Here is a 16,260-nt window from a genome sequence, read left to right on the forward strand (position 1 = left end):
TGCCATGGCACAGATGGGAAACTGGGCGTTGAGGTTGCAGTGCTAAATGCATTTAGTAGGGAAGAGGTGATTGCATAGCCATCTTCCAATATACCTGAAGGACTCTCCCCTGGAAGACGAAGCCTGCATTTATTTTTTGCTGCTACGGAGGGCCGGACCAGAACCACCGGTTTCAAGTACCAACGAAAGGAGATTCCGACGAAAAATTCGGTCAACCTTTCTGAAGGTAAAGGCCATTCAACAGTGGACAGTGGTGGGTTCTCCTTCCTTGGACCTTTTTAAGCAGAGCTTGGGTGGCCACCTGCCAGCGATCCTTTATCTGTGATTCCTGCATAGCAGGGGGTTGGTCTGGATGCCCTTTGGGGGTCCCCCACACCTCGCTAGAATTCTATGATCCTTTGGTTCCAGGCGGGGACAAAAAGCTCAGGGCATGAAATAAGACCAGTGGAGGGTGTGGTCTCTGCTCCCCACCGCTGGATCAAGGCTAAGGCGGCTTTTTGGCCTGATTCTGTGACATTTTCATAGGATCATAGAGTTTGAAGGGACCCTTAGGATCATCTAGATCAACCCCCCTGCAATGTAGGAATCTTTTGTCCAATGTGGGGCTCGAACCCGCGACCTTGAGATTCAGAGTCTCAGCTATCCCATCTAAGTCGGGTGGGGGGATTTCATCGCTCAGAAATCCTGCAATTCCTGCATCGCGGTGCTTAGATTTGTTGACTTCGGGGACTCCTCCCAGCTATATACCATATTTTTCGCCCTACAGGGTGCACTGGCCCATAGGACGCACCTCATTTTTTTGGGGGGGGGGGGAATGAATAAAAAAAAATTATTCCCCCCCCCCAGCCGCGGGGCTGGGGCGGGGGAAGCCCGAGCTTCCCCCGACCCCAGCCCCCAGAACAGGCTGCTATCCGCAAACCTTGCGAGCCCGGGCGGAGTCCCCGGGCGCGCAAGGCTTGCAGACACCTGCGCGAAGCACGGGGCGTCCTCCGGAGGGCGCCACGTGCTTCGGGCTGCCGCCCGCAAGCCCTGTGAGCCTCCAGGAACTCTCCCCGGGCGTGCAAGGCTTGCGGATAGCTTCCTGAAGCCTGGAGAGCGAGAGGGGTCGGTGCGCACCGACCCCTCTCGCTCTACAGGCTTCAGCGAAAGCCTGCATTCGCCCCATAGGACGCACACACATTTCCCCTTCATTTTGGAGAGGGAAAGGTGCGTCCTAGAGGGCGAAAAATACGGTAGTTCTGTGGCACTCTGCTTGTGCTCAGAGGCACCCTCCCCCCCGCCCAAACTTCAAGCGTTGATCTCTCTGGCATTGAAATTGGCAAAGTGGCAAGCCCTGGATCAAACTCCAAACTCTGTCTCTGGCACCTCACCCTCCTTTAGCCGTGCCCAGTTTGGAGGTGCCTCGGAGGAAGGGAGTTAAATTGAAAACAATTTGGTGCGGATTATTGTATTCTGCTCTCGGCTCCCTGAAAGCTCTTTCCAATTAAATGTTTACAAGAGGCGAGAAAAGAGTAGAAGCTACCCATCATTTGCTGACCTTGAGCTACAAAAAAGAGAGAGAGGCGGAACGTGTTCCGAAAGCCGTGTTCTTTCGCTTTTAATTATGTTTATCGTGGTGACGCAGAGGAATAGTGGCCTAGACGAGGCAGAAGGAGCGTTTGCTGCAAAGCGGGTCTCTGGGGAAGCAGCTGGGGGGGGGGGGGAGAGAGAAAGAGAGACACAATGGCTTTGAAGATGGAGCGCCTGTCTTAAAAAGCCAAAAAAAGCCAAAACACTACACCCAGAACAAAGTGGGGAATGTGGGAAAGATCTTAAAAGCACCAGAAGCTACATATATTTTGAGCGAGGTGTCCAACTTGGAGATCGTCAAAGCTCGGGGAGGAACCCCCTTCTCTGCCGCGGTTGTGAAAAATAAATTCAGTTGCCGGTTTCTGCTTTTTCGTGGCGTCGTTCCTGCTCCCTGTAGGTGAATTGCTTGCTATCAGACGATGAATTCTTTTTTCAGGGGTTTGCATTTTGTTTGGGTGCAGAGCTTCCCCGGTCGGGCAGAGCTTTTGCCATGGCCCATGGCCAGAGAGGAGGATTCTGGGAGGGAGATCTTCCAGTTGACCAGAGAATTTGCCCTGGAGACGTGATGAGAGCGGAGGATTCTGGGAAAGACTTCTCCCAGTTGGCTAGAGATTTTCCCATGGGCAACGCAGAGGATTCTGGGAGGGAGATCTTCCAGTTGACCAGAGAATTTGCCCTGGAGACGTGACGAGAGCAGAGGATTCTGGGATAGACTTCTCCTAGAGATTTTGCCATGGGCAGTGCGGAGGATTCTGGAAAGAAGATCTTCCAGTTGGCAAGAGCGTTTGCCATGGCAAGAGCAGGGGATTCTGGGAGGGAGCTATCCCAGAATCCTTAGTGGCAACAGAGTGGGGCATAGCGGTGCAAGACCTGTGGGAACATTGCTTGGGGTGCTGCAGGGTCAGGCTGGCAAGAGCTGCTCGTGGCCACGGGGTCCTATCTCGCACGACTCTGGCGTGGGCTCCTCAATTGCACTTGCAATAGTAGGCGGAGATGTCATTGGCCCAGTCGCCGAAGATGCCCTTACGGATTTCCTGGAGACGCGGGAAGGCAGCGGCTTTGAACTTGCGGGTCTTGCCCCCTTTGCCCTTGCGGGACCAGACGGTCAGCTCACATCTCTGCCCTACCACCAGTGAGGTCACCTTGTCGTTGAAGGCAGATGGCATGTAAGGCTGGTCCTCGTCCGGCGGCACCACCAGGACGCTGCCAGCGCAGCACTGGTCATAGTAGGGGCTGTTCTTGGTGTAGAGCTGGGCGCAGATCTTGGTGCCATTGGCAGTTTTCAGATCGGCCGGCGCCGGGCACTGGGCCCAGGCCATGGCGAAGAGCAGCGGGACGAGGAGGAAAGTTGGCGAGGTCTTCATCGTTGCAGCGGTTGAGGGAGAAGGAAGGTTGCAGCCTGCGTCGAAGAGGCTCGCTTTTATAGAGCGCTGCCCAGGGCCGAGGCGGGCACAGAGATAGCAGGAGGGAGATATGGGTGGGAAGGTGGCAAGCTGGGCTGCCCTGTGCCAACCCAGGTGGCTGACAAATCAAGGTGCCCACCCACAGCCACTTGTTTCTGGGGGGTGGACATTCTGGGAGCTGGGCAGAAAAACACTGTTGTGTGCACAGAAGAAAATAAATATTAAGAGGAACTGGGGAACGTACAGCGATATATGCAGTTTTTCTGAAAGTGCTTGTAAAGTTAATAAACAAGAAGAGATCCAAGAATGGACTTCTGTTTTGTTTCAGCATCGTCAGGTAAATGATAGATAGATGATAAATAGATAGATGATAGATGATAGATAGATAGATAGATAGATAGATAGATAGATAGATAGATAGATGATAGATAATTTATTACAGTCAGAGACCAGCTTATAAAACACACTTTGGGGTACAGTCACAGAAGAAAAACCAAACAATTAAAACAATGTACAACAATAAATTTATAAACAATGTACAACAATAAACTACTGCAGGGAGTCAACCCAGAGTCACCCACGGAACCGAGTTTGGGGATTTTCATAATGAACTAGTTTGAGTTGGGAGATGCTCTGTACAGAAAGTGAGGAGGAATTAAAGAACCTTTTAATGAGGGTGAAAGAGGAGAGCGCAAAATATGGTCTGAAGCTCAACGTCAAAAAAAACAAAGATCGTGGCCACTGGTCCCATCACCTCCTGCAAATAGAAGGGGAAGAAATGGAGGCAGTGAGAGATTTTACTTTCTTCGGCTCCATGATCACTGCAGATGGTGACAGCAGCCACGAAATTAAAAGACGCCTGCTTCTTGGGAGGAAAGCGATGACAAACCTAGACAGCATCTTAAAAAGCAGAGACATCACCTTCCTGACAAAGGTCCGTATAGTTAAAGCTATGGTTTTCCCAGTAGTGATGTATGGAAGTGAGAGCTGGACCACAAAGAAGGTTGATCGCCGAAGAATGGATGCTTTTGAATTCTGGTGCTGGAGGAGACTCTTGAGAGTCCCATGGACTGCAAGAAGATCAAACCTCTCCATTCTGAAGGAAATCAGCCCTGAGTGCTCACTGGAAGGACAGATCGTGAAGCTGAGGCTCCAAGACTTTGGCCACCTCATGAAAAGAGAAGACTCCCTGGAAAAGACCCTGATGTTGGGAAAGATGGAGGGCACAAGGAGAAGGGGACAACAGAGGAAGAGATGGTGGGACAGTGTTCTTGAAGCTACCAGCATGAGTTCGACCCAACTGCGGGAGGCAGTGGAAGACAGGAGTGCCTGGCGTGCTCTGGTCCAGGGGGGTCACGAAGAGGCGGACACGACTAAATGACTAAACAACAACAACAACAACAACTGCACCTACAGATCTGTACACAGAATCTGGCGACCATCCAGGTCATCTTCTAATCTTTGCCTAACAGGAAAAGGTCAAATTTTTGCTTTTCCGGGAGTTCAGCGAGCCTCGCCAGCAGGGGATCAATGGTCTAACTCCGTGCCTCTTCATAAAAGGGACATCTAAGGAACAAGTGCTCTGGGCTTCCTATCTCCCCCAATGAACAGGCGCAAAGTCTCTGAGCATATGGGACTTTTTAAAAGGCTCCTTCCAGGACCGGCGAGGGCAGAGCTGAGCTTCTGGCGAGTGTAAAGGCCCTTCTAGCATTTTTGGATACGAGAAAGAAGAGATATGCTGCTGGTGCAGCTATATATCTCTTGATTTCTCCAATTTTATAGTCGGGGCACCTTGAGCAGTCCTGCTGACTCTCAGTGTCTCTGATTTTTGCCTGGCCCAACCCCAGACCTAGAAAGGCTTGAGGGGCAAAACCCAGTTTCTGGAGGGTGTTCAGAACTGCAGTCTGCCAGCCTGACTGGAACTGTTCGAAGAGGATCAGTGGGGCTATTCCTTGGTGGAGCAGATTCAATGTCAGCCATTTGTAGATTGATGTTAGGCAGAGAGAGAGAAAGAGAGACAACAACGGTCTGATTTTGAAAGTAAATTGCTAGATGGTAAAGTAAAACTGAAGGCTGCCCTGTTTAGGGAAGTTTTTAATGTTTGATGTTTTATATCGTGTTTTCAGTATTCTATTGGGAGCTGCCCAGAGTGGCTGGGGAAGCCCAGCCAGATGAGCGGGGTATAAATAAATAATTATTACGATTATTATTATTATTATTATTATTATTATTATTATTTATTATAAAACTGATCTCAAAAATATATATAATGTTATTGGAATGGGAAACGAAAGATTAATTGGTTAATTCAGCAATGATACACTGGACCCCTCATGGCGGAGGTACACAAGAAAGACCCTCACGGGGCCTAGGTATATAAGTGTTATTATTATCCAAAAACATATATGGTTATTTATAGCCTACTACATTCTGTCATAAATGGGTTCCAAATACCATTATGCTTCTCCACTCAAAGTCCACATCTGTAAGCAACCCATTCATAAGTTGTGAGTCTTGCTAAATCTTCATTGACTAAAGTGGGCCATAGGCTCATTTTCCCAATGCATCAATACCAAGTCTTTTTGCCATAGTAAAGGCATGGAAAATGCATTTACGTCGTCAAATTCCATCCAGTGGGTATGTAATTCAAAATAATAATAATATAATAATAAATGTTACTTATACCCTGCCCTTCCCAGCCACAGCCAGGCTCAGGGCGGCTAACACCAGTAAAATTACAGTAAAAACGTAATAGGGGGAAAAAAACACCAATTTAAAATGCAGGTTAAAATGCAATTTAAAATGCGGCCTCATTTTAATAATAGCCCGTAGATCAAAACCATAAGGGGAGGGAAACATAAGGATCAGACTGAGTCCAAACCAAAGGCCAGGCGGAACAGCTCTGTCTTGCAGGCACTGCGAAAAGATGTCAAGTCCCGCAGGGCCCTGGTCTCTTGTGACAGAGCGTTCCACCAAGTTGGGGCCAGGGCTGAAAAGGCCCTGGCCCTAGTTGAGACCAATCTAACCGCCTTGCGACTTGGGACCTCCAAAATGTTGTCATTTGTAGACCTTAAGGTCCTCCGCGGGGCAGACCAGGAGAGGTAGGAGATGTTTTCCTCTGAAAAGTTCAACATTTCCCACACAGTCACGTTGATACAATCCAAATGTTTTCTCCCCAAACTTTGGAAGTGCGGGATGTTGTAAAACCGTGAGGCTAATGGGACACGGGTGGCGCTCGCGACGGGATGAGCTCCCGTTGCTCGGTCCCTGCTCCTGCCAACCTAGCAGTTCGAAAGCACGTCAGTGCAAGTAGATAAATAGGTACCACTCCAGCGGGAAGGTATACGGCATTTCCGTGCACTGCTCTGGCTCGCCAGAAGCAGCTTAGTCATGCCGGCCACATGACCCAGAAGTTGTACGACGGCTCCCTCGGCCTGTAAAGCGAGATGAGCGCCACAACCCCAGAGTCGGCCATGACTAGACCTTATGGTCAGGGGTCCCTTTACCTTAATGGAGCTTAGACTAGATGACCCTGGTGAAGGGGGTCCCTCCCAGCTCTAACCAGACAGAGGGCCTTCTCAGTGGTGGCGCCCACCCTGTGGAACGCCCTCCCTTCAGATGTGAAGGAAATAAGCAGCTATCCTATCTTCAAAAGACATCAGAAGGCAGCCCTGTTCAGGGAAGTTTTTAATACTTAATGCTGTATTGTTTTTAACACTTGATTGGGAGCCTTCCAGAGTGGCTGGGGAAACTCAGCCAGGTGGGCGGGGTATTAATAAATTATTCTTATTATTCTTATTATAACCCTGACCAAATGGGGTTCCTAACCTGGCCACAATGTGGAGACATTTCTTTCCCCTTCCTTTCTCCCCTCTCCCCACCTTCCAGCAGGTAAACAGGAGGAACACTACCTTTCCCCAAAATAACACCTGCAGAACCTATCGTCTATCTAATCTTTCCACATTGGAACATTTCTATTTTCGTTTCCCTCCGCCCTCCACCTGCTGCCTCTCCCAAGGCCCAGGTGCAGACTTCTCCTGGGTGGGGGCACCCTGCCTCCCTTGTCTCAGCACCCACCCACCTGCGTCACCCTCAAGGTTGCCCTGATGGATGAGCTGCAGCTGCCCTGGTGCTGTTATTCCAGCTGCCTTTTCATCTTGATAGCAAGGTGGGGGTGGAGAGGTCAAGGCGCCTTCAGAGTCAGACCCTGCCTTCATTTCTCTCCATGTCGCCTACACTGACCGGCAAGATGAACAAGTTAAATCTGTGATGATAGATTGGGCAAGAGATGTAGGACATAAAATAATGTTTGAGGATTGGGAAAGATTGTGGAAGAAAGGGGTCAAGTTCACTGCATGTACTTTGCTAAATATAATGAAAATGATGTACGGATGGTATTTGACTCCTGTAAAATTAGCAAAGATATATCATAATTGCGACAATCTATGCTGGAAATGTAAAGAAAAGGAAGGAACCTTTTATCATATGGGGTGGACCTGCCCCAAGGTGAAAGACTTCTGGGAAAAGATTTATAATGAATTGAAAAAAATGTTGACATATACATTTATAAAGAAACCAGAGGCCTTTCTTCTTGGAATAACAGGTTTGGAATTGCCCAAGAAAGATGTTAAATTATTTTTGTATGCCACAACTGCTGCTCGTATTTTGTTAGCTAAAAAGTGGAAAACCCAAGAATTACCAACAATAGAAGAATGGCAGATGAAGATGATGGATTTTTCGGAGCTAGCCGACCTAACCGGAGGAGTCCATGACCAGAAGGAAGAGAAGTATCAGAAAGAGTGGAAGAAATTTAATGATTGTTTAGTTAAATTTGCTAAGTTAAACTAACTGGAAATAGCTTGCAGATACTTAATGGGCTTAGGACTTTATTTATGTTAAGTGATGAATTAATAAGTTTAATTCTATAAGGTGAAGATTTAAGGATGTTAATGTTTAAGTTAAATTTCATAAAAAATGGAATTTGGAAAACCGTTAAAAGGACATGCAATGAAATTCAACCAAGGGGAAGCGAAGAAGTCACTTAACAAAGTTAACAACTGTAATTTTTAATACGGCTATGATTTATGTTTGTTTTGTATGTTTGTCTTGTGTGTTTGATTGTTTGTTTATAATATTGTGAAAACCAATAAAAAAAATTTGGGGGGGGGGGAAATACACTGACTGGCAGCAGCTGTCTGGCGTTTTGAGCAGGAAGTCTTTTCTGCAGCGGAAGTTTTCCTCGGGATTTGAACCCAGCACCCTGAGCGAGGCACGGGCTCTGGTTGCCCCTGACCTGTGAGCCTGAAAATAAGGATTCCAGTCCTCATGACTTTCAACACAGATTTTAAATGGGAACGGGAGAAGTGGCCTTATATTGGTTCCTTGGTCCTTCTAGTTCAGTATTGTCTGCACTGACTGGCAGCATCTCTCTGGGGTTTCAGGCAGGGCACATTCCCAGTTCTACCTGGAGAGGCAACCAGAGACTGAGCCCAGGTCCTTCTACTCCTGAGCTGCCACCTTTCCCCAAATTATTATTATTTAATAAATTTGTATACCGCCCGTCCTCTGCAGCACTCAGGGCAGTTGGCAACATAGACATGACGAGATAAAAACACAAAATGCTTAATAGAAAGTAATGTTGTAAGAAAAACTGCTCCCTTTCCCTTATGGGGTATTCCGGAGCCTGTATAGAGTCCTTAAGTGGGTTCCTTATCGGTAGGAGAAAATAACAGAGGCCAGCCAGAGAATATTGAGAAGCAACGCAGCTAGTAAGCCTGATCTTTATTAAACTGTTGCAACAGGGTCCCCACTCCCCACACACAGGCGGGAGGAGAACCCAGAACCATGCTGCTGTTAACGGAAAAATCTGAGGGCTCCCTTGGACAAAAACAAAGACACCAACCAGGATTACTTGGAGCAAAACAGCAGCCTGTAGGCTTCGCCTTTATTGATCTGTTGCAACAGGGTGCTCCCCTCACCTGCAGGAGAGAGGAAAGACACAGAAAAAATGGTGTGCAAGGTCTTATAAAGACTTTTGAAATTGCCACCCTGTAGATCAAGACCACCCCCAGAAGGTCGGCGGCTTGAATCCCCGCGATGGGGTGAGCTCCCGTTGCTCAGTCCCTGCTCCTGCCAACCTATCAGTTCGAAAGCACGTCAAAGTTCTAGTAGAAAAAGGGAGGATAGAACTTTTTTTATGTATGCTACAACAGCAGCAAGAATACTCATCGCAAGGTATTGGAAGACACAAGAATTACCCACCCGAGAAGAATGGCAGACGAAAGTGATGGACTATATGGAATTGGCTGAGATGACTGGCAGAATCCGGGACCAAGGGGAAGAGTCGGTGGAAGAAGATTGGAAAAAATTTAAAGTACGGTATATCTTCAAAAATATTGTAAAATCAAGGAATGTTAGAAAGATAATGGAAAAAGAAAGTTAGGTGGTTTTGGTAGAGATGATATAATGGATGAAGTAAAAATGAGTTGATGAAATTGACGAAAGAGAGGACGTTAAAATTTAACATATTAAATTAAATTACTTAAATGAAAATTAGGTTGGAAGGATGTGCTGAAACAATGATTTGAACTAGAATACAAAATTGGGAGGTGTGAGGAGGTCAAGGAAAGAAGTAAAGGAAAAAAGTTATATAAAGGTTTAATATGGTTTTTTTTTCTTTCTTGTTTTTTCTTTTAAGAGAATGTATTTTTATTCTTTCTTGTTTATCTGTTGGTGTTGTTGTATTTTTTTTCTTTGTATTTGGTATTGTTCTTGTTTTCTTTTTGTAACTTTTAAAATTTGGAATAAATATTATTTTAAAAAAACAACAATAAAGTTCTAGTAGATAAATAGGTACCGCTCCAGTGGGAAGGTAAACGGCGTTTCCGTGCGCTGCTCTGGTTTGCCAGAAGCGGCTTAGTCATGCTGGCCACATGACCCGGAAGCTGTACGCCGGCTCCCTCAGCCAAGAAAGCGAGATGAGCGCTGCAACCCCAGAGTCGGCCATGACTGGACCTAATGGTCAGGGGTCCCTTTACCTTTATTTTGGCCTTTAACTCCCACCCAATTTACAGCTTGAGATTATTATTTTTTTTGGGGGGGGGGACATGTTTGCCCAGAGAGGAGCTCAGAGACATGGAATGGGGTGCTATGGTGTGGTGATGGGCAGAGAGGCAAGCCCCTCCCAAACAAGGAAATTTCTCCCATAACCCCCCCCCCCCAGGTCTGGAGTGAGACATAGCCTAATTGTACCTATAAGCAAAAGACATTAACTTTTTAAAAAATATTCTGATTACATGTTGACTGAAAGTGTTGAGGCCACTCATGCATCTCGAGACATATACACGAAATATTGGTGCAAAATGTTAAGTGCAGCTATTTCTCTGGATGGGCTGGTTAACAGCTTCTCAAAATATCTTCGGCAAATGGAGCAATACTTTTGTTCCCATTTTTTTTTTGAAAGGCAATGTGGCCTAGTGGTTAGATGGCATTGGACTTCGTCCAAGGAGATCCGAGGGCACATTGGGGTGACCCAGCCGCCAACTTTCCCTGCATAGTCTACCTTGTAGGAATGTTGTCCAGAAGTCTGAGCTCGCTGCAATGCAAGCTTATGACTGTTTTGTTCATTGACTGATCCCCGCCGCCACAATAATACCTCTTTGGAAGGCTAGATGTGGATTTCGTGACTGCGGCAAATTAAGACCTACTTGAGGAGCAGAATGGGTGATGAATCACTAAGTAACATTGCTGTTGGATTGGCAATTGAAAAGAAATGATCAAAAGCCCTCGACCTTGAAGCTGCTGTCAATCATTTTGCAGAAGTGCATGAGAATCGGTGTGTTCAGCTCCCCCCCCCCCCCCGATCTACATCCTCTTCCATTGCCTTTCAGTGATTGACAATCTAATCAGCCAGAATTGATGCAAAACTTTAGGTGTATCCAGATGTCTCAGTTGGCTCTTGCCGGGAGTCTGAATTGCTGGTTCTGCCTGCGCTGAAGAAGAACTCTTTCCTTACAGGGAGCCTGTTGTGTGTCTAATAATAATAATAATAATAATAATAATAATAATAATAATAATAATTTATTTATACTCCGCCCATCTGGCTGGGCTTCCCCAGCCACTCTGGGTGGCTTCCAAAAAAATATGAAAATACTGTAATACATCAAACATTAAAAGCTTCCCTAAAGAGGGCTGCCTTCAGATGTCTTCTAAAAGTCTGGTAGTTGTTTATCTCTTTGACATCTGGTGGGAGGGCGTTCCACAGGGCAGGTGTTAAGTTGTGGGGTGACATAGCAGATGACACAGTGATTTCTCCAAAGCAGCTCTTTATTTTGTAAGCTGGAACAGAACTAAGCTGAGGAGCTCAGTCAGCCTGCTTATATAGAGCTCCAGAAGAATGTAACTGTTGCCATTTTCTAAAACTATCCAATCACTGAACGTCACTTTTCGATCCTTCATTTGCATAACTATCTACAGTATCCCCCCTGCTGGCCCAGGGTGAGAACTTCAGTACATAACAGCGGGTGCCACTACCAAGAAGGCCCTCAGCCTGGTTCCCTGTAACTTGGCTTCTCGCAGTGAGGGAACCTCCAGAAGGCCCTCGGAGCTGGACCTCAGTGTCCAGGCAGAACAATGGGGGTGGAGACGCTCCTTCAGGTATACTGGACCGAGGCCATTTAGGGCTTTAAAGGTCAGCACCAACACTTTGAATTGCGCTCGGAAACGTATTGGGAGCCAATGTAGATCTTTCAAGATCGGTGTTATGGGGTCTCGGCGGCTGCTCCCAGTCACCAGTCTGGCTGCTGCGTTCTGGATTAGTTGTAGTTTCCAGGTCACCTTCAAAGGTAGCCCCACGTAGAGCGCATTGCAGTAGTCCAAGTGGGAGATAACCAGAGCATGCACCACTCTGGAGATACAGTCTGCGGGCAGGGAGGGTCTCATCCTGCGTACCAGATGGAGCTGGTAGACAGCTGCCCTGGACACAGAATGGACCTGCGCCACCATGGACAGCTGTGAGTCCAGAATGACTCCCAGGCTGTGCACCTGGTCCTTCAGGGGCACAGTTGCCCCATTCAGGACCAGGGAGTCCGCCACACCTGCCCGCCTCCTGTCCCCCCAAAACAGTACTTCTGTCTTGTCAGGATTCAACCTCAATCTGTTAGCTGCCATCCATCCTCCAACCGCCTCCAGACGCTCACACAGGACCTTCACCACCTTCACTGGTTCTGATTAGAAAGAGAGGTAGAGGTAGGCTAATTTGTACGTCGGTGAAACCCTGTGTGGTGTGATGGTTACGAGTTTTAGGACTAGGATCTGGGAGAGACCTGGGTTCGAATCCCCAGCCGTGGGTGCCAGTCAGCATCTCTCAGCCAAACCAACCTTCCAGGGCTGTTGTGAGAACCATGTATACCACCATGTACTTCTTACAAGTGTAAAAACTAAATAAATGCTTGTGGAGTAACTCTGCCTGTTTGAAAGCCCTGTTCTCTTTCTGCAATTTGAATTTGGTTAATGTATGCTATATGAAAAATATTATTATCTAAATTAATCAATGTATGATGTATTTTTTTTTGGGGGGGGGGAGAATGTTTAGAATGGAAGTTTTAGCATCAAATATCTGGTTATTTCTGTTTCTGGGGGACAGTCACACAACTGGAAATATACTTTGCCACTTCCAGGTAAAGGGACCCCTGACCGTTAGGTCCAGTCGCGGACAACTCTGGGGTTGCAATATCAAAAGGAACACGATGTCCGGAAACAATAACAATGTGAAAAACTTTATGGAATAATTCAAAACGTCAAAACTAACAAACTGAAGTCTCTGAAAGTCCTTAAATGAATCACAGTGCCAGACTTTACCTGGCAGAGAGTAAGCTGTGAAGCTTTGTATAATCAGCAAATTAGTTCAACACTTGTAAGTTGAAAGATATGTAATTTCTTCATTAACTGAGTATTTTTCATTATATCTATTCAAAAAAAGATTGGGTATGTAACTTTGTTATGTTACAGTTTATAATTTCTACGCTATTTGAAGTTGTTCTTATGCATGTGCAGGTCATCGTTTGAATATTTTATTTTCAGTCAATGAAGAAATTACATATCTTTCTACCTACAAGTGTTGAACTAATTGGCTGATGAAGAATTCAATGAAATAGTAGTGGTTATCCGGAAACACTGTTCAACAGAGTTCAGAGCTGGACGTCATAATTGGACGTTTGCTGATTATACAACGCTTCACAGCTTGCTTTCTGCAGGGTAAAGTCTTGCACCGTGATTCACTTAAGGACTTTCAGAGACTTTCAGAGACTTCAGTTTGTTAGTTTTGATGTTTTGAATTATTCCATAAGGTTTTTCACATTGTTATTGTTTCTGGCCATCGTGTTGCTTTCATGTGGCCAGCAGGACTAAGCCGCTTCTGGCAAACCAGAGCAGCGCACGGAAACGCCGTTTACCTTCCCGCCGGAGTGGTACCTATTTATCTACTTGCACTTTGACGTGCTTTCGAACTGCTAGGTTGGCAGGAGCTGGGAGGGAGCAATGGGAGCTCACCCCGTCGCGGGGATTCGAACCGCCGACCTTCTCATTGGCAAGTCCTAGGCTCAGTGGTTTAACCCACAGCGCCACCCGCGTCCCTTGCCACTTCCAAGCCCCCCCTGTTGTAAACAAAAATTGCCCTTTCCCCTTATGGGGTATCCAAGAGCCCATATAGAGTCCTTACATAGGTTCCCTATTGGTAGGAGAAAAATAACAGAGGCCAACCAGAGAATATTGAGAAGCAAAGCAGCTAGTAAGCCTGATATTTATTGAACTGTTGCAACAGGGTGCTCCCCTCACCCGCAGGAGAGGAGGAGGACCCAGAACAATGGCGCTCAAGGCCATATATAGACTTTTGAAATTGCCACCCTGTAGATCAAGACCACCCCCAGAAACATCATACATATGTCACAGAAAAGGTGGTCCAAACAGAAATTTGAATGTTGTTTTTCTCCTGTTCTTGTTTATCCCGTCTGGCAGGTTACTTGATTGGATTTCCTGGGGAGCCTGGCCAGTCTTTTGTAGTGATAAATACTTCGTTCCTGGGCCAGGTCACAGGCTCACACCCTATTCATATCTTAAATGTGCCCTTAAGACAGGGTTTGTGAGGAAAGAGACAATGGGGAGGCTTTTCTATTTTGACCTTGCAGAGAAAACATTTGCTCAGTTGAGGAATCAAAATGGTTCCAGGCTGGTCTTCTTGTGCTGATCTATGTACGTGCTTGGTTGGTACACTTACGAACATTTAACATATATCCAAGACCTCAAAATTCCTATCACACCCCCCTATTATTATTTTTCCTGGTGTTGCCACTGCATGCAAAAAGCCTGGCAGCATCTCAGCCTAGGCTTGGATCCATGCCTGTGAACCTGGACAGCTGCTGCCAGCCAGTGCAGGGAATACTGAACTAAATGCGCCAATGGCTCCAACTCGGTGCAAGGAGCTTCCTCAGTTCCGCTGCCGAGCGCTGCATCCGCTCTCGTTTGCAAAGTATTGCAACGGCTGCAAGAAATCTACGTTATTGCATCTTCCCCCCTTTTTTTATATAATATTTATTAAAGTTTCCAATTAATACAACAAAAATAAACATACACAAAAAAGAAATAATAAAAATACAAAAATACATCTTTCCTCCTTTTTAATCTCTTCCTAAGCAGCAAAAAAGAAGCAAGGTCTGTGACGCAATGGGGCGGAGCTCCTAAGTCCCCGCCCCTTCCCATGCTCTTTAATGATTGGCTGTCCTCTTACCCGCTCTCGCGCCTTTCATTCATTCATTCCTCCCTCCCTTTCCCGGGCGGGGGCGGGGACTCGATGACGCGTGTTGCTCATATACATACGGCGCCCAGCGTGCTTTGCGGCAGCCCGCCGGCGCTTCAAACCGGAGCAAAAGCGGCGGGAGTCTTTTCGAGAGGGATCCGGAGCGAAGGAGAGAACGGGGGGACACCATGGAGGGGCTTTAGGTTCTGGTTCAGCTCCGGAGAGCGGCCAGAATCGGCTCGCCCTCACCTGCCTAGCCCTCTGACAGCAGGGCTCCAGCGCCGGCCGCAAGGAACGGTAGCTTTGCGCAGTGGCAGTATCGTAGCCAATGAGGTTAATCCGAGGCGCGATTATTGCTAATTGAAAACTTTTCCCAATACCCCGCCATGACGACTTGAAATATAGTCGGCAATGGCAATTTTTGACAGTCTCTACGGAGACTGAATTTTCGCTTGTTCCCAAAAATAGATTTGATGTCTTAGTGAAAAAAATATCGTGGTCTGTGCAGGTTTCAACTTGGAATCCTAGAGTTGGAAGAGACCCCAAGGGCCATCGAGTCCAACCCCCTGCCAAGCAGGAAACACCATCAGAGCACTCCTGACATATGGTTGTCAAGCCTCTGCTTAAAGACCTCCAAAGAAGGAGACTCCACCACACTCCTTGGCAGCAAATTCCACTGTCCAACAGCTCTTACTGTCAGGAAGTTCTTCCTAATGTTTAGGTGGAATCTTCTTTCTTGTAGTTTGGAACCATTGCTCCGTGTCCGCTTCTCTGGAGCAGCAGAAAACAACCTTTCTCCCTCCTCTATGTGACATCCTTTGATATATTTGAACATGGCTATCATATCACCCCTTAACCTCCTCTTCTCCAGGCTAAACATGCCCAGCTCCCTTAGCCGTTCCTCATAAGGCATCGTTTCCAGGCCTTGGACCATTTTGGTTGCCCTCCTCTGGACACGTTCCAGTTTGTCAGTGTCCTTCTTGAACTGTGGTGCCCAGAACTGGACACAGTACTCCAGGTGAGGTCTGACCAGAGCAGAATACAGTGGCACTATTGTGATGCGTGTTTTGCATGGGAGGCTTATAATTGTTTCTGCAAAAGCTGATTATATTTTTTTGTAACGTCTCCCTGCCTAGATTCCTTCTTTTTCTTCTTTGGCGATCACTTGTAGCCGAGTAAGATTGTCTTCCACAAACACAGTTTGAAAATGAGTCCGTAAGTGACTGGAGGCCAATTCTGGACCCACACGTCCTTCCACAGTGGGGACATTGGTTTCCGGGTGGGAGTTGATCCCGGTGTGGATTTGCCAAGCGTGCCTTCCTCCTAGCACGTTTCTCCCTTGCGTCCTGAGTTCGAGTGTCTTCAAAGCCCAGGAAACCTTTGGTCAAGGCTGTTCTCCAACTGGAGCGCTCACAGGCCAGTGTTTCCCAATTGTTGGTGTTTATACTACATTTTTAAAGATTTGCCTTGAGACAGTCTTTAAGCCTCTTTTGTTGA

At 46.8% G+C, this 16,260-nt stretch overlaps 1 protein-coding gene and 1 long non-coding RNA gene across 2 annotated transcripts in view; both read right to left on the reverse strand.

The window, feature by feature from the left end:
* The window catches only part of LOC309346275, a 303,343-nt gene that overhangs the window by 58,663 nt on the left and 228,420 nt on the right, over positions 1–16,260 (reverse strand). The window lies entirely within an intron of this gene.
* SYCN (syncollin) lies at positions 2,071–3,219 on the reverse strand. The gene has a single exon (XM_081870612.1). It carries the CDS (start codon positions 2,931–2,933, stop codon positions 2,535–2,537), a length of 399 nt encoding a protein of 132 aa, XP_081726738.1. The 5' UTR covers positions 2,934–3,219; the 3' UTR covers positions 2,071–2,534.

This window comes from Podarcis erhardii, assembly GCF_964252035.2.
Source record: "Podarcis erhardii genome assembly, chromosome: 7".
NCBI classification, from domain to species: Eukaryota; Metazoa; Chordata; class Lepidosauria; order Squamata; family Lacertidae; genus Podarcis; species Podarcis erhardii.

Bases quoted from the DNA above. Each gene is read 5' to 3' on its own strand.
- SYCN (XM_081870612.1), bottom strand. From the start codon at position 2,933: ATGAAGACCTCGCCAACTTTCCTCCTCGTCCCGCTGCTCTTCGCCATG.